Below are 18,927 nucleotides of genomic sequence, written 5' to 3'. Positions count from 1 at the left end.
TCAATAAACATACATCTCTTTCATCTCAAATGCGTCTTCTAAGTCTAGCCCTCTCTACTCTATTTCTTACAACTACCACCCTCGCTCCAGGCACCCATGCCTCGCTCGATTTCAAAGCCATGCTCTTTGGCAACAACCAAGATGAGGAAAATGTCGACTTTGGATTCCCTGCAGCTTCTCGCCATCGTCCACGTAAGATCAAAGCTTGTCATTGCGACCATGTCCCACAACAACTCATTTGGTTCTGTAGCTGTTGACTGTGATCAATACGTCTGTCAAGATACGTTGGCTTGTGTAGCCCATCCTATCGATTGTCCGTGCCCTTACATCCATGATAGCAAATGCATGAACGATGACTGGTACACGTGTGTGCGTGGTAGTTGCGATCAATTGTCACTAGATTAGAATATCAAAGATACCATTATGATAGATAAATACAACATGTTTATATTATATGCTTAAATGATCTGTACATTGGAGGGAATGGTATGGAAAAGAGACTTCTTTACAATGGCAGCTTGTTACGTAGTTCTATAAAGGTGTGAATGAGTCAATCAATCAATTTTCATAAAAGTGGAGGATCACTTACTGTCGATAATATCATCGTATGCTTGACAAGCGGGTGAATCCGGATATTCTTCCAAAAAGGACAAGCCCATATCACAACTCTTTGCAATCCTTGGATCCAATGGAATACGGCCAAGAAGTTCGATACCCGTTTCCTTGGCAAGTGCCTCAGCGCCACCTGTGGAAGGAGGGAAGATCATGGATTCACCATGGCAATTGGGACATACAAAGCCAGACATGTTTTCGACCAAGCCAAGTACAGGAATGCCCACCTTGCGACAAAAGTCGATTTCCTTTCGCACATCCTGCAATGCCACTTCTTGAGGTGTTGTGATCACAATAGCGCCATCGATACCACTTTCCTTGAGGTAACTTGCCACTGAAAGATGCTCATCCGATGTACCTGGTGGTGTATCAACCAACATGAAATCGAGGGTGCCCCAATCGACGTCTTTGAGGAATTGCTTGATTAATCCATTCTTTTTGGGTCCACGCCAAATGACAGCATCATCCTTGTCAGGTAACATAAATCCAATGCTCATGACACCAAGATTCTCTTGAACAAAGACCGGTTGCCATCCACTGTTGCTTTGATGAATTTGTTCACCCATTAAGCCCATAATCACTGGTATCGAGGGTCCACAAATATCCACATCCATAACACCAACTTGAGTATCATCGTCATGAGCAAGCGCAAATGCAAGTTGTGCTGTAAAGCTCGATTTGCCTACACCGCCTTTGCCGGAAAGCACCAGGATCTTGCGCTTGACAGTTTCCATACGCTTTGTAATCAATGGAATAGCTATATAAGGTCAACAATGAGTCTATTGAACAAAGTTATCGTTGCATCGTTGTATTCCTTACCGGGATCAGGTCCTTTGGGAGCCGTGGCACAGATATTCTGATTGGGACAGCCTTCACATGCTGATGCTTTGCCTGCTTGATCGCTTCCAGTTCCCTGTCGTCCATGGCAACGGATCAGCTGTGTGCTTTCGATTGGTATAGTAATGGCAAGAGTACTTACAGGACAATGCTCTGGTGCGTTATCAGGGACGTTTTCTTCCGAGTAGGGCGGTGACATTGTTGTTAGTAGACGAAAGGATATGAAAAGAAGGAAGAAAAGAGATGACTGAGATTACTAAGACACATGGCACATCATAAATCTACATCTGGTTTCACAACCCTTATCTGCTTGGATTTGTCATGGTCCCATTTTCCACCACACAACCATCTCCTTTTTTCTTTGTAGACACTTGAATGATTGCACTTGATTGCTTCCATGAAGATGAATTCATTTTCTTGAATAAACAGGCGGCATTACTTTAAGAACCCTCATCCGTTGTATTATTAGCAACCAGCATAAAGTACATACGTAGACCGAACACCAGCAAGAGCAAAGTTTCTTCCGCCTTTATCCAAATGTATCCTTCCCCTTACAACGCTACCAGTCCACCAGCCGTACATCGTGCCACATCAGCCGCCTCAGCAGCAGCAGCATTTCGACGATCTTCAGCAGTCAACAACAATAACACACCAAGACGACAAAGCAATTCCAGCAACAGTGGCGCAACCCCCACAGCGCATTCCGTGTCTCGTCAAGGCTCCGTAGAAACCGATCGCGAAGGAAGTGTACCCAATAACCCCACCACTGAAGAAAACGAAGAAGCCAGTAGCAATGCACAACCTGAATCACAGCAGCAACCTGAAGCCGATGCAGAGGATGACGATGAGAACAAGGAAGATCTATTGGCAGCCGATATGGATGCCTATATGCAAGCACAAATGGAAAAACAAAAGGAGGATATGAAGTGAGTACCATCATCATGACTACAATACAATGGTGGTGCATTGGAATACTAATGATCCATTATCAGGTTACTGCTTGAGAACTTTTCCAATGATCAGTTACAACGTTATGAAGCATATCGACGATCAGCATTGAATCGGACCAATGTCCGCAGGGTATGTTTGAAAGGAGGACGATACACAGTGGGTTCTATGATTGATCATAATACCTTGGATCTTATTATAGCTGGTCAGCCAAGTATTGAATCAACAATGTTCGCAAACCATGGCCATTGTAGTCGCAGGCTTCTCCAAAGTATACGTTGGCGAGATCATAGAGAAAGGTAAATACACAAACCAACCACATCCACTTGTGTAATCTTTATTGATGATGTTTTTGTATGATAGCACGTGAAGTGATGGAAGAATGGGGAGATGCTGGTGCTATTCGACCTGAACATTTAAGAGAAGCACATCGAAGGTACAAGTTGGAACGTGAAGCTCAATCCAATGTTGGGAAAACTCTCTTTCGACGATAGTTTAGTTGTTGTATACCATTGCTTGTTGTGTATGTATAAAGTGCTTGGGCTCAATAAAGCTGAAAGTAGTAGGATTATACAGTATGACTCAAAAAAAGGAACTTTATTTGTAAAACATCAAAAGAAAAGAAAAATGACACTATTGAAGGATCGAATGGGCAGTATCGAAAATATCATCCAAGGTAACATGGGACCATTGCTCTCTATACTCGATAAGCTCCAATTCATCTTCCATTGCATGTTGCATGGTACCAGGGATACGATAAAGCACGAAGACAAGTTGATCAATGCCGTATTGAAAAAGTGATGATAGCATGAGCAGCTGTACAAGTACAACAGCCAATCTTGCGTGTGGTCGTTCAAAGAGAGTTTGAGAGATCCAATGGGTCTTGACATCATCTGACCACTCTGCCGTATGCTTTGCACTTGAAAGGAAATCTTGGATCAAGAAACCATCGATGGCTGAAAAGTCTTGAGGATGGATATCCCATGTACAACTGCGCAAGCTTGTAATCACGCACGAGATGTCGCTAGCCTGGATAATGGCATTAATCCAAACACGTGCAGTTGTCACCCCATTAACAAGGTCGTTCATCAATGCTGCTTCTTGCGAGGATGCTGATGGGAGATTGCAGCATGGAACGTTCTTCAAATGCCGCTCAAAAAAGTACATGCGCTGCTCCTGGTCATAGGTACAGTGGTGACGAAGGAGATAGAGTAGCGTGCTTGAATTGAGTAGACCACAAAAGAATTCAGGTGACAAGTCGATCCCAGGAGCAAGTGTAAAAAAGCCGCATTGATCCGTGACACAAAGCTGTTCTCGATCCACAAAGAAACGCTGGCGAGGTGTATACTTTGATTGATAGCCGTTCAAGGTTGGATGGATAATCTTGACAGGGAGATCCATACCGGCCCGGGCATAAGGACTATAGGCTGCTTCGCGCTTGACGGTTGGTTGCAATTCGTGCTTAGCTTCTTGTAAATACTCATACAACCGTTCTTCACCAGGATCCCTTGAGGCTTCAAGTTTCTTGATGCCTTCCTTGTCCACAATGATCAACGAGTACTTTTTGGCATCTTCGGCTGAACAAAATGGGACATAGGCTTCAGAAAGTGGCAGCTCTCTCTTCACAATACGTTCAGGATCACGTTCACGCCAAAAGTCAACTTCGCGTCCTTTGGAACTTGCACCCTTACTGGACCAGTAAAAAGTGGGACGCAACCAACGTGCATAGCAACGAGCACCAAACGTCTCAAGAGCCCATTTCGTACGAACAACAAGACCATAACGAGGCCATGGGCTGCATCCAGTGGCATAGTTGAGTGGGGCACCAGGTGAATTACAAAGCCGAATCATTGATTGGGTAAACTCCTCCACCTCATCGGTCAGCGGTGACAAGCACATAAACGACAATATCGCCCCCTTGGCCTGGTGAATACGTTGTGTATCATGCGTTGGCGTGAGCTTGAACTTCATATGCTTGGGCTGTGGCTGTTGTGGATCGAATGCGACATAGCAATCAAGGATGTCTTGAAGAGAAACCGCAACTTCCGTGTTGCGAACAAACAGTGCTTGTGCATCCAAATTGGGAGGTCGAGTGCCACGCATACGAAGGCGAAAGATCATAGAATCCGTATTCAGATGAGGCCACACCTTTGAAGCTTTGAAATAATAAAGCTGCAGGAATTCACAATTTTCCCACATCCAAATACTAAATAAATAGCATATACATGTTAATAAATCAATGTTGCCATGAATGCAATGTATGTAATGTATGTACTTACCGTAATCTTTTATCTTGTTCAGACGTCATCCAATGGCTTGGGGTAATGAAGCACACTTCACCATCTTGTGGATCACACCGTTGTAGACAAAACCAGATGAAGAAGGCGTAAGCTTGCTTGACACAGCGACCAAGGATTCCATTATCGTATAACTCTGGATCAGGGACCGGAATACGATTGTCCTTTTGCACCATATAAGGAGGATTGGTGATAACATAGTCAAAGTAGCTTGTACGTAACACTTGCAGCTCGTGTTGTTCCCAAGGATCAATGCCAGTGGAAGGTGTCAGCAGCATGGTGTTGTTGCAAAACAGGTGGAGGCGATCGATGCGTAACCCATCAATGTTGTTACTACCAACCAATTGGCGTAGACGGCGATAAAGTGGTAAAAGATGCAGCATGGCATTGAGCTTGCCTAATTTCAGCGCCACAGGATCCAATTCGACGCCCCAAACATTAGCAGGAATGTCCGTGCACAAGGCTTGTTGCAGTGCTACAGGGTTGTCCCACGTGGCACCATCCATTTGCAGCTGCGTCACCATTCGTTTCAAAAAGTCGCATAGGAAGGCACCAAGTCCCATGCATGGATCAAGCACACGAGGTATCTTGTTCTTGCTCTTGTGGTCAAGGCAACGTCCCCACATAAAGTGCACCACCTTTTGCGGGGTGAAAAACTGTCCGTTGCCTTTTTGGTGCTCATGAGTGGTCTTTTTGGCATAGAAAAGTGAAAACAAGGTATCCAAGCAGTCGTATAATTTCTCACGTGGCACACCATGGGCTTCCAATTGGCGCTGGATGTCCTTGGCAAGCGATTGTCGAAAAGCAACATCAGGGTACAAACAAGGGTCATTATCGGCCATCTGGTCTTGAGGACTGAATGCTGCCATGTAGGTTGCAAAGGGTCGTTCATCCATCTTGCTGACATCATGCAGGAAATAACCGGTAACCGCTTCCGTAAAGGCAACAAAGGCTGTCATCAATGCACGAGAATGACGGTTTGCTTCGTCATCATCATGGGGAAATGCTGCATTGACTTTCGCAAGCACGTCTCCTAATATTGCCAGCACATCTTGCACCAGATCCGTCTCGGTCATGTTACTAAAGGCGCGTTTACGTCCATTGGATGATTTGGCAAGAGACTTTGGTGATACAAGTTGCTTGGATGATGATGACGATGGCTGCTGCTTTTGGGGTTGCTTTCGCTGATTAGGCAGTTTGCGCCTTTTCGCTGCTGGTTCATGCTGCTGAGGTTCGATGATTTCAGAGTTCATTGGTGTCAATGAAAAAAAGCACCAAAGGGGATTGTGGGTTGAGTGATTGAATGACGAGAAGAAACATGGGCTTATTTAAAGGCTTTTGGTATTCATTGTCGATGGCTGCTCATTGTTGGTATCGCAGCATGGTACTTTATTAACACCTAGAGAAGGTGTACTTTTCGAATAAGATGATAATACTACTACTAAGTGGTGCTTATGATGGCTCCTGTGACAAATCCTACAAGTATGTAACGAGGACGTACTCGTGAGAGCATAAACATTTGCTGAGTATTGGAGTATCTACTTGCAAAGTATCAAGGCCCAAGGCTGGTTGCCATGGCAAATCCCAAAAGTAGCTAAATGCCTAAATCGGGTTGTTTGCCAACGAAGGTACAAAATCAGAGAAACTGCCTGAAAAGGTGTGCTTGTCAACGAAGGGACAAGATAAGGGAATCTCCCCAAAAAGGTGTGTTTGTCAACGAAGCGACAAGATAAGGGTACATACCTCCCTGAAAAGGCGTGTTTGTCAACGACGACACAAATCAAGGTATGTAGAGCCACTACTTTAGAAACCACACCCACTTCAAGAAATGTTCCAATGGTTATGACAGCTTTTTCTTTTGCTGTAGTCATCATCATTCGTTGAGTCACTCACTCACTCACTGTTGATCCCGAAGCTCAAGCTTGATTCTCTGCAAGGGGAATGCATTCAGGGGGGTAGATGGCTGATCATCTTCGCTCTCACAAAGATCCCACATTTGATTATTCAATTTATGGATATGAATAGTACCAGACAAGGAAAGGCTAAAGCATCTCTTTATGGAAGACTTGCCCAGTATGGGTTACTATGTACCTCCCCTCTTCTCGAATACACAAATGCCAATTGTGGCTGTATCACGTGATCGAATAACTCATTCGTAAGATTGTGGATGGCAAAAGGGATGTAAATGGATATAGGCTATACAAGCGTGCGTCAACTTGGTGCGCAACATTGGCAGCAAGCATTGCATAATGTCCTTTTTATTGTGTAGGGTAGCCACCTTAATGATTTGGGATGTTGTTTTGGGCGGTTGCTATGGGACAATCTATTCAATAAGGTGTGTGACTAATGGATCCGATATTCTTTGCATTATAACAACGCCATCTACTGATGGAATACGAGGTGAGGGAACATAGCTTGCGCTACGATCTCGGAGCTTCCAAAGAGGTCTTGTTGATGGCAAGGTTGTTGAAAAAAGTCCGATAGCACCTTTCTCTTTCTCCACACACACACACACTATGCCCGCCCAAGAAAGCAAACCCCCCACACGACAACAACGCCAGCAATGTTGGAAAGTGCGCGATGAGTATTTTGCATGTCTCGATCGACTGAACATTATCGATCCCACCACCGTCGAGAAGGATCCACAGAAAGCGAAGGAATGTCTCGATTGCAAAAAGAAATACGAGGATACGTGTTTGGCAAGCTGGGTAAGCGTTCTCTTTTCCTTCTCTGCTTGTTATCATCCCATGTTAATATCATTTCCTGCATAGGTGGAGTATTTCAACAAACGACGCGTGTTGGATGAACGACAAAAGCAGTATCTCGAGTTTTCAAAGCAGCAATCACCCAAATAGAATGTCTTATATCATTATTATCCAATATCATCATCATCATCATCACCATTCCATCATCACTTCAATGATATTGTCTATTATCAGCGACATGAACGCAAACCAGTGCAATGGAACGTGGAATATGAATTGATTGATAATGTACATGGTGGCTGGATGGGTTGGGGTGTTTCGGTAGCTCAACTTGGGGTGCCTTTTTTTTCTTTACCGCTCATCTCATCTCGGTGCTCATTCATCCTTTTTCTTGCTTTTTTATTTATACCAAGAGATATACAAATGAGTGACAAGGCTATCTTTGCAGCTGGATGCTTTTGGTAAAGGATATGGAGATCACATGATGGAAATGGGTGGTGGCTAAACAGCAAGGTTCGTTTTCAGGGGAGTTGAGCACATTTACAACAAACACTTTAAGCACCTTGGTATCAAGACTCGAGTTGGTTATACGGGTGGTCAAGTGGAGAACCCTGAATACCAAGAGGTAAAGTTTTTCCACACCGGGGAAGAAGAGGCAATGAGGATCACGATCGCTTAGTCATTCCAATATACAGGTGAAGAAGGGATCGACTCAACATGCTGAAGCCATCGAGATTGTGTTTGACCCCAAGCAAGTGTCTTATGAAACGTTGGTGGAATTCTTTTACAAGATGCATGGTAGGGATGATAGCAACATGTGTTGTGTTACTATGTGCATTTTTTTGACAGATAAGATTCATAGATCCCACCACTCTCAACGCCCAGGGCCCTGAAGATATTGGAACACAATACCGATCTGCCATCTTTTATCTCTCCGAAGAACAAAAACAAATTGCTGAACAAGTGACACAACAAGTACAAGAAGCCCATTACAAGGGTACTCCTATCGTTACTGAAATCACACCTGCAAGCAAGTTTTACGATGCTGAAGAATACCACCAAGTAAGTCGCTATACTGGATCATTATGGTAACAGGCATTGAAACTTACCGATCAATTCTACGTACCCAGTTTTACTTGGAGAAGAATCCAGAAGGTTATGCAGTAAGTACAAGGGAGGAAAACGACATGTTCTTTTAACGAGTTGCTGATACAACCCATGCATCTTTAGTGCCCAACTCATTATCTACGATGGTAATTCAAGCAGCTGGCTCCCTTCATTTTGTCATGGCACACACCTCCTCCATATATAGAGTATATCAAGATTACACAAATTAATACAACACACCTTTAATCCTTCCAATCCATAACATTGATGATCATGTTTCCCATTATGCATGCTGTATCAGAGTTGCAAGGCTGTGTCGTGCCAATTATTTCCCCTCTCGAGTGAAACTTGATCTCGTGACACAGTGCAGTAAGCATGTACTCTATTTAGTCGGGGCACTGTAACCTGATTCCAATTAACATGCAAACTAGTTCCTCCGCCTTTGCAGTATCACTGATCTCCTTTCTTTTATTGACCCCCTTATTTCATGCGATAAACGTATAAATAGGTAGATTGTTCATTCCATTCACACGTCTTCACTACAACACCATAGCAATCATGCACGAGAAGCACCTCACATCATCTATCCTCTTTAGCAAGCACAGCGGCAATTCATTGGACGAGGTGGATATAGTCATTCGACAGTGTCAATCCCCTGAAAATACATATAGCAACAACAGCAACACAAAGCCCATGATGCGTACTAGTGCTACTACTGCCGTTGATTCGCTACGCCGACATTGGTATTCAGACTTTTGTTCTGAATGTGGTGTCGATGTCTTTCGATTTTGTCACGAACATTGGTGTAAAAACTTTCAATGATCATCCATTATTCGCTCCTCGGCACCAATCCAATCAATCCCACGAAAAGCACGTGTTTGCATTTAGACAACCCCTTGGTTCATGGCCATCCCTTATTCCCAATGTATCGTAAAAAGTCCTACTGCTGATTGAAATTTATATATAAAACTAAGTTTATTTCCATTGCTTCTATTATACAAGAACAGCTATGTATGTGACAATAATTTAATACCGCAAGTTGTATGCTTCAGAGATACGGCGAAGAGCTCGTCCATTGCCTGCAGCTCCACCCGAACCTGCTCCTCCTCCTCCTTGACTTGATGCCCGATCCAAGTTTGAGGAGCTACTGGTACGAAGAGCATATACCAATTGTACCAACCTCTCCTCGTTTTCTGGCAATTCGATTTGCCGCTTCTTTGCGAATCCAGTGTTTGCTTGGAGAATACCCTTGATTTGCTTTAGGCATTTTTGGAAAACTTGCTTGTTTTGGAACGTCTCCCTTTGAGACATGGATCCCAATCGGTAAGAGTCGATTTGTTGACATAGATCAGCCATATTGGAATTGGCTCGATTCATCTGGATTTGCGCCATCAACGCTTTCTATAATCAAATTGGTAAGTGTGTGACAAGAAATCCATGGCCATCCATTTTTCCTTACCATCATTGCCTCGCCATCTTCAGGGGAAACAGGCGTTTGTGGAGATGTCTCATTGTTTTGGCCTGAAAGTACAATCAATGCTTCTGATGTGGGAATACCAAGCTCATGTAAAAGGATTTGTGCATCAGGAGATAACTTCTCCTTGGCTTGCATCTCGTTTAAGAATCCAAGCCCCATAAATACATCGGCTGCCATACGACTCGATTCGGTAGAAAGGACTTCTCGGAATATGGTGCGTCGACCCGTGATCAAATGAGTGGCGATCCATTGCGCTAATAATGGGACAATGCTGCGAGGAAGCATGGGGACAGCTTCCAATGCCGAAAGTGAGCATGACGTTATCCAATACGAGTCAATGGTAGGATACAACAACGAAGCAAGGAACATGAGTTGCTCATAGCGCACCGAATTGCTTTCCATGTTGGCAGCAAGATGTAGGCGAGTGACATCGTTTTCATCGGTTGACTTTTTGATCACCTTTCTCCTTTCATAAACCGACAATACTGTATTGAATCGCTACAAAAGAAACATTTAGGATCTCCTTTCATTGCCAAAACGCCTGTTTACCTACCTCATCATAATCCCAAGATAGGACAAATTCACGCTCAAGCATTTGAACAAGGAATCGGAAGCGATCCATAAATTCATCCTCCATCACAACATCCTCGCCAAAGGAAAGATAAACAACCGAAAAGAAGGCATCCAAGAGGAAAACATCCATGATCTACATTTACGTGAGTAAGCGCTCATGTGTAACATAGATGGGTATATAAAAGGCAAGAAACGGTACCTGATTCGCATAGTAAGCAAGAGCCATGACATTGTCAGCATGGTCATTGACGCGGATATTGGTGTCATCGGTAACATGTTTGCCTTCAATAACAATGTTCTTGTTGTCGTCCAACAATCGGAAAGCGTAAAGCACCACCGAATCAACATCTTCACCCTCTTGCCAATCAATTTGGTAGCCTCGAGAAATCACTTCTGCTCGTAGCCATTCAGCCATATCTTTCAGTTTGCCTATAGAGATCATTGTTCGGTTAACATTGACTCAAAATAAAAACATGAAACAACATACCAAATGACACGCCACCTGTGGCTCGACCATAAAGCACAATGGCAGAAACCAATGATACAGGAGATACAATGAGTGCCTTGCGTTGATTCTCTTGGACTTGTTTGATGATCTTTTTCACAATAACCGATTCATCCGATGGATCAATCACCGAACCACTATATGGACAATAGATGAATGAGCTCCCTTTTTTCTCATATAACTTTTGTTTTGCCTTTCATTTACCTGCTTGTTCGTTGTGTATCTTCCACTGCATCTTGAACGCTCACCAATGGACCCACACCAACAAGAGCACGTCCAAATTTGCGTCGACCATGGTTACCATTTTCATGCGACTTGTTTCTCTTATCCATAGCTTCACTTGGTCGAACCACGCCTTGAACTTGAGCACCAGGACTAGCAGGCGATTGTGCAGGATGCTGATCCAAAAGATCGTCAACGAGGTATGCCAACTCGGGTGGGTTTTCATAAGTGATATTGATCGGTATCATAAATACATCGCGATGCACTTTGCGTGGAATGTTGCCATTGGAGCTATCCACGCTCATGGTTGGGCTACCAACCAAAGAACTGGGGGTATCAGGTGATGCAGGTGGGCTGCTGTTTTCAAGGCTTGAGACACGAGAGACTGCTGGTGAACGAGGTTGATTCGATTGTAACGTGGATTCAACAATCATATCAATCAAGCCATCATCATAGGCTTCTTGGTATTTGCCAGATCGACTACGTGCTCGTTCAAGGCACATGGATAGTGCACCATGTTCTCGCAAGAGGACTTGTGTATATGCAGCCATGACAGCCGAGTTGAGTGGAGATCGTTCTTGTCGATCACGCTTGATATAATAGGCACCGGACAATCGATAAATATCGGAAAGAGGGCCAAGCTGTGCAAAAACTAATAGCCAAAGCAAACATCAATATCCAATGATGGATTCGACAAGATGAACAAAAGGTACTTACTTTCATCACAAGCAAATGCAGGAACAGGAAGCTGATATCGAATAGCAATATACCACACCAACAAAGGATCGATTGCGCTCTTCATGACGGGCACAAACACAACGCGCTTGCCAAGAGTTGCAGCTCGAATCTATACCATAACATGAGTACACCATTTTCGAATGATTGAACCCATGAACTTACACGTCTTATGCTATCTTCTTCAATGCGCACATTTTCAAACATGTCATCAAAGAGCGACTTTAGGAAGTAGCCAGCAAACCAAACAAATTGCAATTGCGTTCTTTCGCTCATTCGTACAAGGATCCTCTACAACATTATTATTAGCTCATGCGTATGATAAGATCAATCCTAATGATTCAACTTACGTTGGCTTCGTTCATTGCTGTTTGTTTATGAACACCAGCATTGTGTGTAATCTAATACAATATCCGATAAGTGACCGTCATTCATCAATTGAGGACATCCATCCATACATACCTGAGTGATGGCATTGTTGACACGTTTATCATTGAGAATAACGATCTTGACCTTGTCATCATGGCTGCCGACTTTCTTTTTCCATTTGCCAAGCACCATTCTAGCATCCTTATCCAAACTGAACACGGCTGAATCATGGCTCCAATCATCCAAGCTGTCATCCATATCACCCAACCAGCGTTCATCTTCTTGCAAATCAGGTGTGCTGCTGCTGAGGACATCACGTACTTGAGCCACCATACGTGCAATACGTCGATTGATTTGATCTGGGGAGAACACCACACTTTGAGCGGGACGATCAATCAACCTGTCGGTATCATCGCCATGTACATCCAATGATTCCAAAGCGCAATGCCAACCCGTTAATGGCACTGGCAATCGCAAATCAGGCTCCATACACACATAATAGTGTATACCATAACAAGCATTCAGCAAGTAGTTGCGCCAAAAACCATGATCAGCATCTTCGGGTACAAGGCTGTGAGGATCGAGTTCAGTGGAAATGAGAGCACGTCGTAGCCTGAGAGCATTATTGTCGATAATGGAAGCATCTCTGTACAAGGATCGAATGGTAGGTTGAAGTTTGGTAGCTTTATCCACACAATTGCTGAGTCGATGTGAATTACGCTTTCGAGCACGTGCTTCAGCTGCCGATATGCTGTTGTTGCTGCTATTGTTGTTACTGCTCATGTAGGAAGAGGCAGCGGATCGGATCGAATTCATCACCGTACGTGCACGATTAAGGCCCACTCCTGTTGCGAAATATTGTTGTGCTGGAGGAAGAGATGTCTGAATAGCTTGTGTCCAATACTGTCGGATGGGTTCATAGGCGGCTCGCCATGTCAAACAACGCAAGTTGATCATTGATACGTGATAAATATAAGGGAATACATTGGACTGCTTTGCTGAAGGTTCTTGTCGAGTAAATGATTTGGTGGTGGATGTCGATAGTCGCTTATTGGATACATCTGTGGTTGATCCTGAATCTCGATCAGCTGGTGGTGGTGTCGATCCATTGGGTTGTTGTTGTTGTTGTTCTACTACGACTGGATCGGATGAAGGAAGTCTGTAATCGGATTTGGGCGTGTTGATTGTTGCAGCACATCCAAGTATCATACGCACCACATAATCAACAGGTACCACATCAGCCGCTGAATTGCCACTGCTTGCTTGAATGACACGTGTGCCTCGACCCGTGAGCAAGATAGTGCCATTGACTCCATTCACGCCATCCGCCTAATGATGTCTTTGCTTAATAACCTTTTGTATCCAAACAAGATGAAACACTTACCCAACCAACAAGAGGCTCAGCTACACTAGGGCCAATGGGGCTTGATCGCAAGATAGCAATTGGGAATTGATAGGCACCATTCTCCTTGATCCTTCCCACTTCACGAGTAATCATATGCTCAGCCAATGATTTGGATAAGAGGTAACCATCAGGGTATTTCCCGCTGCAATAATCAAGAATGGATGGCATATCTAAGATGGGATTAGTGGTTAATCGGATTCATGGGCACAATGAAATCCTTGTGTTACCTTCGGGGGTGGAAGCCATGATACGTTGAACAATTGCATCGGCGTCGTCACCAGGCACAGCGAAAAGATGATCTTCAGCAGGATTGGAATGTTGTACTTGCAATGGTGACATGTGAATAAATGCTGAAAGAGTCATACATTCATTGGCAATATCAAGCATATCCATTGTTCCAAGCACATTCACCTATAGAGTCAATGTTTGATGTTGTCAACAATGATCCAATCGTTATCAATATCACAACACTCTCATTCACTCACCCGTATGCTATTGGCCAAATTCTCACTACCATCCACCACAGCAGCACAATGAAGGATAACATTGGTTTCCATGACAATGGATTTGCGATCGTCGTCGTTGAGTCCCAATGCTGGTTTTGCGAGATCACCTCGGATAGCATGGATCTTGTCCTTGATCATCCGATCAAATGAGGTAGGGCCCATGGATCGCCGCAATGAAACAAATGCCTACCATATATATATAAGAATGTGAGACATTGTGTGTGCGCGTTTTCCATGATCATACATACATACCTTATCACTCAACACATCATCCTCTAAGCGATTGCCTGTTGACCCATATAATCTTTGGCCTGGTCTCAATAGCAAAAAGACCTTTTTGACGTCGAGATTCAATAGCTTCCAGAGAACGGCTTTGCCAACGAAACCAGTGGCACCAGTAAGGAACACGGTCTTTTGTTGATAAAACTCGCGTATGTCATGGGGTGGTTGTTCAATAGCCAGCTGCTCTACTACTTGTTCTTCTTGGGTCGGCGCTGCACCACCGGAAGTCGATCGCCGTTCCGGTTGATCAGTTGTTGCTTGTTGTTCATGGCTCACTGGTTGTTGCGGATTTTCAGGTGAATGCGAGTCGTGTTGAGCTGCTGGTTCTTGTGTGTCGTTAGGAGTGGCTTCTTGGACATCTGGCTCAGGTTCATTCTCGCACAACTCATCCCGATCGAGAGCCTCCATGTTTTTCACGACATCGAAGACGGTGGGCGATTCAGGAGGTGAAGGAGCCAAGGGGCTATTCAGGGCGAGATCTTGACTTTCCGAGTCTGGATTTGTTATCGAGATGGTGGGAACTTCGGAAGACATGCAAAGCCGAAAAGGGAGAGCAAGAGAAAGAGAGGGGGGACAAGGTAAGTCTTAGATAGTCTCGTGGATTGAAATGGTGGACATTCACCCACACCCACACAAAAGGTTGGTGGTGGTGGTACAAGGCACAGTGATTACCGATTGCCGATTTTCATCAAACGAGCCGCATACATACAGCAGCAGCATACTTGTACATATCCCGAGATTAGCTGATACCCTATTTGTTCATCATCATGCAGGAGGAATAGCTTTATTTTGTACTTTCATTGTACCCTTGATCCATGTTGGCATTATTATATATAAACAACAATGAATATTATGTTGATCTTGATACCCCTACTTGCTCTTGTCGCGACTGTAGTTGCCAACCCACCATCGCTCATTTTGTTCTTCAAATACGGCAGCACATCCTGAATAGTATGCCCCAATGGCTGCCATATAAGCACAGATCCCTAATCATATTACCACATAAGTACAGTTCCGTGATCCATTACTACTACTGCTATTGTGACACTGACCACTTGTACGCAAGATGGCTTGGGATCCAATAGCATAATACATGCCGGTGAGGAAAAGAGTACAAAAGACCCATGCCAAGCACCATGTAAGAATGAATGTACCATGCTTGAACCGTAAAGAGACCGCAGTGACCATCAACGTGTAGATGGCCCAAATAAAGTGAAAGATAGCATTGGCTTGAGCGATATCATCTTCGGATGCATAGGTAGCCGTTAAGGGTGCTTGAATACTTGGTAACATCATCAGCCCATTCCCGATCCAGAAGCATCCATAAGAGATGAGAATAGTACTTGAAAATGTACCACCATAGAACAAATCGAAAAACCTGTGTAGAAGGTTCAATGGATATAGAAAGATAATTTTTTATCCTTCCCACCCAATGATGATGCTTTACATACCCAGCAATGGTCTGTGCAATGCCACCAAAAAGGAGAGCCGTAGGGAAGATGATGGAATTGGATTTGTGTGGCAAGAAAAGAGAAAAAGTACCCAACAATAGAGTCACCGTGGCAAATGACCAGAGACCTACATACACATTGTTGTTGGCTTGTTGATCAATACAACGTTACTGCTAATAAGATTACCGAGAACAGCTGGATTGCCCATGGATAAAGGACGTCTTTGGCCTTGACCAAATACCACAGGCGAAGCAGCACGCGTCATGATCATGTAAGGATGCTGTGGGTGTTCATGCGTGAATTCGATAGCATCATTGTGATTGGATGATGGTTCCTGATGATGATTCAAGGATATTGGATCGGTTGGTGATTGAAAAGGTTGCTGAATACATGTATTATGCGTCCAATGATAATGATTGTCCATAATGTGTTATATGGGGTGGATAGGTGTGTGAACGAGAAAGAGGAATGGGGAAGAATAAAAAGATAAAAAAAAAGAGCGCCTGATGTCGTTGCCGGGAAGAGGAGATTTTCTTGTGACATTTCCCGACTGGGTTATTCCAAGAGGAAAACTTCTTTTTGCATAACACTGATCGATGCCAGCCAAGAAAAAGTCTGCGATCCCTGCGGTGGAGCCCATGCCTGAGGGCACCATGATTGTCGCCCAATTCAAGTCGGCCGATGGTGAATCAACAGGTCCTCCTCTTAACTTGCCAGGCGATGCCACTCCAGAGCAACTCGAATTGCTGTTGAATCAGCTATTGAACCAGGTTCGTTGTTCTTGATCGCCTACTCAAAGTCCTTGTTGCTTATTGATTCGACCAATGATGCTCTCTTAGTCCGAGGATCCCTTGCCATATTCTTTTCATGTGGGCGAAGACGAGATTGTAAAGTCCTTGTGGGTCGATCGTAAAGACAAGTCAACCGAAGACGCTATCACCATTGTGTATCAACCACAAGCTGTTTTCCGCGTGCGTGCTGTCACACGTTGTACCTCCACCTTGTCAGGTAAATGCGCGTTTTGGTTGTGATGATAACAAGGGACAATCACTGATGACATAGTTCTTCTTAGGTCATACTGAGGCCGTCCTTTCTTGTTCATTTAGCCCCGATGGATCCAAGCTTGCAACTGGATCGGGTAAGCTCCCTTATTCTTGCCACGATACCTGTTTCTTACTTGTATTTATAGGAGATACTACTGTGCGGATATGGGATCTCAATACCGAAACGCCACAATTCACCCTCAAAGGTAGGTAACCATGATGATGGTGATAATGGATCAATGGGATAGCAAAATTTGACATGTGTCGAATAGGCCACAAGAGCTGGGTATTATCGATTGCATGGTCTCCTGATGGCAAGACGCTTGCTTCGGGCAGTATGGATAACACGGTATGTGGTTGTTTGTAGTAAGAAGGGATCGACATTCTTTGTTAATATACCATATAGGTTCGGTTATGGGACCCGAAAACCGGAAAATCCCTTGGTGACGGTCTTCGAGGACACACAAAGTGGATCACCAGCTTAGCATGGGAACCTTATCATTTGTAAGTATAATGAGACGCATTCATATATATATATGCTAATTTATTTTCAACTTTGTTAGAAACTCAAAAGCAAACCGACTGGCTAGCTCCTCCAAAGATCATACTGTACGTGTATGGGACACGGTGTTACGAAGAATGGTAATGTCCATTTCCGGTCACACCGCTGCTGTCACTTGCGTCAAATGGGGTGGTGAAGGTTTGATTTACACGGCGTCACAAGATAAGACGATCAAGGTCTGGAACTCAAGCGTAAGTAGTAGGCTGATTAATGAAAAATTGAAACATGAGGAAATTAATTCGTAACCACTATTACTAGGGCATGCTTGTCAAGACACTTCAGGGACACGGCCACTGGGTCAATACATTGGCATTGAATACAGACTTTGTTTTGAGAACGGGTCCTTTTGATCATACTTGCAAACGACATGCCACTGAGGAAGAAGGTACAAATTGATCAAGGAGGCAATTATATGCTGAAAATTAACCTGTGTGTGAATTTTACAGCCAAGGCAGCAGCACTAAAGCGGTACAAGGAGTTTAAGGGGAATCGGCCCGAACGTCTTGTCTCTGGATCAGATGATTTTACCATGTTCTTTTGGGAGCCTGAAACAAGCAAAAAGCCAATTACACGAATGACAGGTTTGTGGACTGAGCGCATTACACAACCAAAGTCATCAGCTGATTTTATCTCTTTGTCAAAAAATAGGTCATCAAAAGCTTGTAAACCACGTCAGCTTCTCTCCCGATGGTCGGTACATTGCTAGTGGCTCTTTTGATACATCTGTCAAGCTTTGGGACGGAGCTACAGGCAAATTTATTGGCAATCTCCGTGGCCATGTCGGCTCTGTATACCAAGTTTGCTGGTCAAGTGACTCTCGCATGTTACTCAGTGGAAGCAAAGACAGCACGCTTAAGGTGTGGGACATTAAGAAACTCAAAATCAAATTGGATCTTCCAGGACATTTGGATGAGGTACGTGATCGAGGTCTTTGACGTTTGTAAAAGATCCTAATGTATCATTTGGATTTAGGTTTTTGCTGTGGATTGGAGTCCTGGTGGTGATAAGGTCGCTAGTGGTGGCAAGGACAAGCAACTCAAGATCTGGAGACATTAGTAGACATCATTATTTCATAATATCATTGTATCATTCGTATTACTATTGCATTCTCACATACAGATAAAAATGGATTGAGCCATGCTGGACGATGGTTACCCAGAGATTGCAGATCACCATGCTTTGCTTTGCTAGTAGGTTGGGGTGGGTTGATGATCGGCAGTGATTTGTGATACCATCTGCACTCAAGAGGCAATCAACACCACTATAAAAATGCAAAAAGTAGGGCAGCACG

General features: G+C 43.9%; 10 protein-coding genes across 10 annotated transcripts; 6 read left to right on the top strand and 4 right to left on the bottom strand.

The window, feature by feature from the left end:
• Window positions 1-29: 29 nt before the first annotated feature.
• O0I10_001327 (uncharacterized protein) lies at window positions 30-405 on the top strand (the record flags this gene model as incomplete). The annotated part of the gene is made up of 2 exons (XM_058481424.1): window positions 30-192; window positions 251-405. The coding sequence occupies 2 exons, from the start codon at window positions 30-32 to the stop codon at window positions 403-405; spliced, it is 318 nt and encodes a 105-aa protein (XP_058348062.1).
• Window positions 406-505: 100 nt separating this feature from the next.
• O0I10_001326 (cytosolic Fe-S cluster assembly factor NBP35) lies at window positions 506-1,648 on the bottom strand (the record flags this gene model as incomplete). Its single annotated transcript, XM_058481423.1, has 4 exons — window positions 506-531; window positions 590-1,369; window positions 1,432-1,525; window positions 1,592-1,648. 4 exons carry the CDS (start codon window positions 1,646-1,648, stop codon window positions 506-508), a joined length of 957 nt encoding a protein of 318 aa, XP_058348061.1.
• Window positions 1,649-1,986: 338 nt separating this feature from the next.
• O0I10_001325 (uncharacterized protein) lies at window positions 1,987-2,891 on the top strand (the record flags this gene model as incomplete). The annotated part of the gene is made up of 4 exons (XM_058481422.1): window positions 1,987-2,375; window positions 2,442-2,529; window positions 2,600-2,696; window positions 2,761-2,891. The coding sequence occupies 4 exons, from the start codon at window positions 1,987-1,989 to the stop codon at window positions 2,889-2,891; spliced, it is 705 nt and encodes a 234-aa protein (XP_058348060.1).
• A 139-nt stretch (window positions 2,892-3,030) lies between these two features.
• On the bottom strand, window positions 3,031-5,947 carry O0I10_001324 (uncharacterized protein; the record flags this gene model as incomplete). Its single annotated transcript, XM_058481421.1, has 2 exons — window positions 3,031-4,603; window positions 4,677-5,947. 2 exons carry the CDS (start codon window positions 5,945-5,947, stop codon window positions 3,031-3,033), a joined length of 2,844 nt encoding a protein of 947 aa, XP_058348059.1.
• A 1,263-nt stretch (window positions 5,948-7,210) lies between these two features.
• On the top strand, window positions 7,211-7,549 carry O0I10_001323 (uncharacterized protein; the record flags this gene model as incomplete). Its single annotated transcript, XM_058481420.1, has 2 exons — window positions 7,211-7,402; window positions 7,466-7,549. 2 exons carry the CDS (start codon window positions 7,211-7,213, stop codon window positions 7,547-7,549), a joined length of 276 nt encoding a protein of 91 aa, XP_058348058.1.
• A 273-nt stretch (window positions 7,550-7,822) lies between these two features.
• On the top strand, window positions 7,823-8,656 carry O0I10_001322 (peptide-methionine (S)-S-oxide reductase; the record flags this gene model as incomplete). The annotated part of the gene is made up of 6 exons (XM_058481419.1): window positions 7,823-7,860; window positions 7,925-8,024; window positions 8,095-8,197; window positions 8,262-8,461; window positions 8,530-8,562; window positions 8,630-8,656. The coding sequence occupies 6 exons, from the start codon at window positions 7,823-7,825 to the stop codon at window positions 8,654-8,656; spliced, it is 501 nt and encodes a 166-aa protein (XP_058348057.1).
• A 408-nt stretch (window positions 8,657-9,064) lies between these two features.
• O0I10_001321 (uncharacterized protein) lies at window positions 9,065-9,328 on the top strand (the record flags this gene model as incomplete). Its single annotated transcript, XM_058481418.1, has 1 exon — window positions 9,065-9,328. The coding sequence occupies one exon, from the start codon at window positions 9,065-9,067 to the stop codon at window positions 9,326-9,328; it is 264 nt and encodes an 87-aa protein (XP_058348056.1).
• A 204-nt stretch (window positions 9,329-9,532) lies between these two features.
• O0I10_001320 (uncharacterized protein) lies at window positions 9,533-15,114 on the bottom strand (the record flags this gene model as incomplete). The annotated part of the gene is made up of 14 exons (XM_058481417.1): window positions 9,533-9,907; window positions 9,966-10,481; window positions 10,537-10,689; window positions 10,756-10,985; window positions 11,044-11,198; window positions 11,266-11,935; window positions 12,001-12,130; window positions 12,184-12,309; window positions 12,369-12,419; window positions 12,481-13,716; window positions 13,772-13,962; window positions 14,020-14,203; window positions 14,278-14,484; window positions 14,551-15,114. The coding sequence occupies 14 exons, from the start codon at window positions 15,112-15,114 to the stop codon at window positions 9,533-9,535; spliced, it is 4,788 nt and encodes a 1,595-aa protein (XP_058348055.1).
• Window positions 15,115-15,450: 336 nt separating this feature from the next.
• O0I10_001319 (uncharacterized protein) lies at window positions 15,451-16,455 on the bottom strand (the record flags this gene model as incomplete). The annotated part of the gene is made up of 4 exons (XM_058481416.1): window positions 15,451-15,566; window positions 15,633-15,958; window positions 16,032-16,158; window positions 16,218-16,455. The coding sequence occupies 4 exons, from the start codon at window positions 16,453-16,455 to the stop codon at window positions 15,451-15,453; spliced, it is 807 nt and encodes a 268-aa protein (XP_058348054.1).
• A 172-nt stretch (window positions 16,456-16,627) lies between these two features.
• On the top strand, window positions 16,628-18,692 carry O0I10_001318 (uncharacterized protein; the record flags this gene model as incomplete). The annotated part of the gene is made up of 11 exons (XM_058481415.1): window positions 16,628-16,801; window positions 16,871-17,039; window positions 17,104-17,169; window positions 17,221-17,280; window positions 17,347-17,423; window positions 17,481-17,578; window positions 17,638-17,827; window positions 17,895-18,021; window positions 18,083-18,217; window positions 18,285-18,550; window positions 18,609-18,692. 11 exons carry the CDS (start codon window positions 16,628-16,630, stop codon window positions 18,690-18,692), a joined length of 1,446 nt encoding a protein of 481 aa, XP_058348053.1.
• Between the last annotated feature and the right edge of the window lie 235 nt (window positions 18,693-18,927).

This window comes from Lichtheimia ornata (assembly GCF_029851405.1).
Source record: "Lichtheimia ornata isolate CBS 291.66 chromosome Unknown scaffold00003, whole genome shotgun sequence".
Lineage (NCBI taxonomy): Eukaryota > Fungi > Mucoromycota > Mucoromycetes > Mucorales > Lichtheimiaceae > Lichtheimia > Lichtheimia ornata.
The sequence above is the reverse complement of the archived record's forward strand: the minus strand, read 5'-3'. Positions and strand labels throughout refer to the sequence as shown.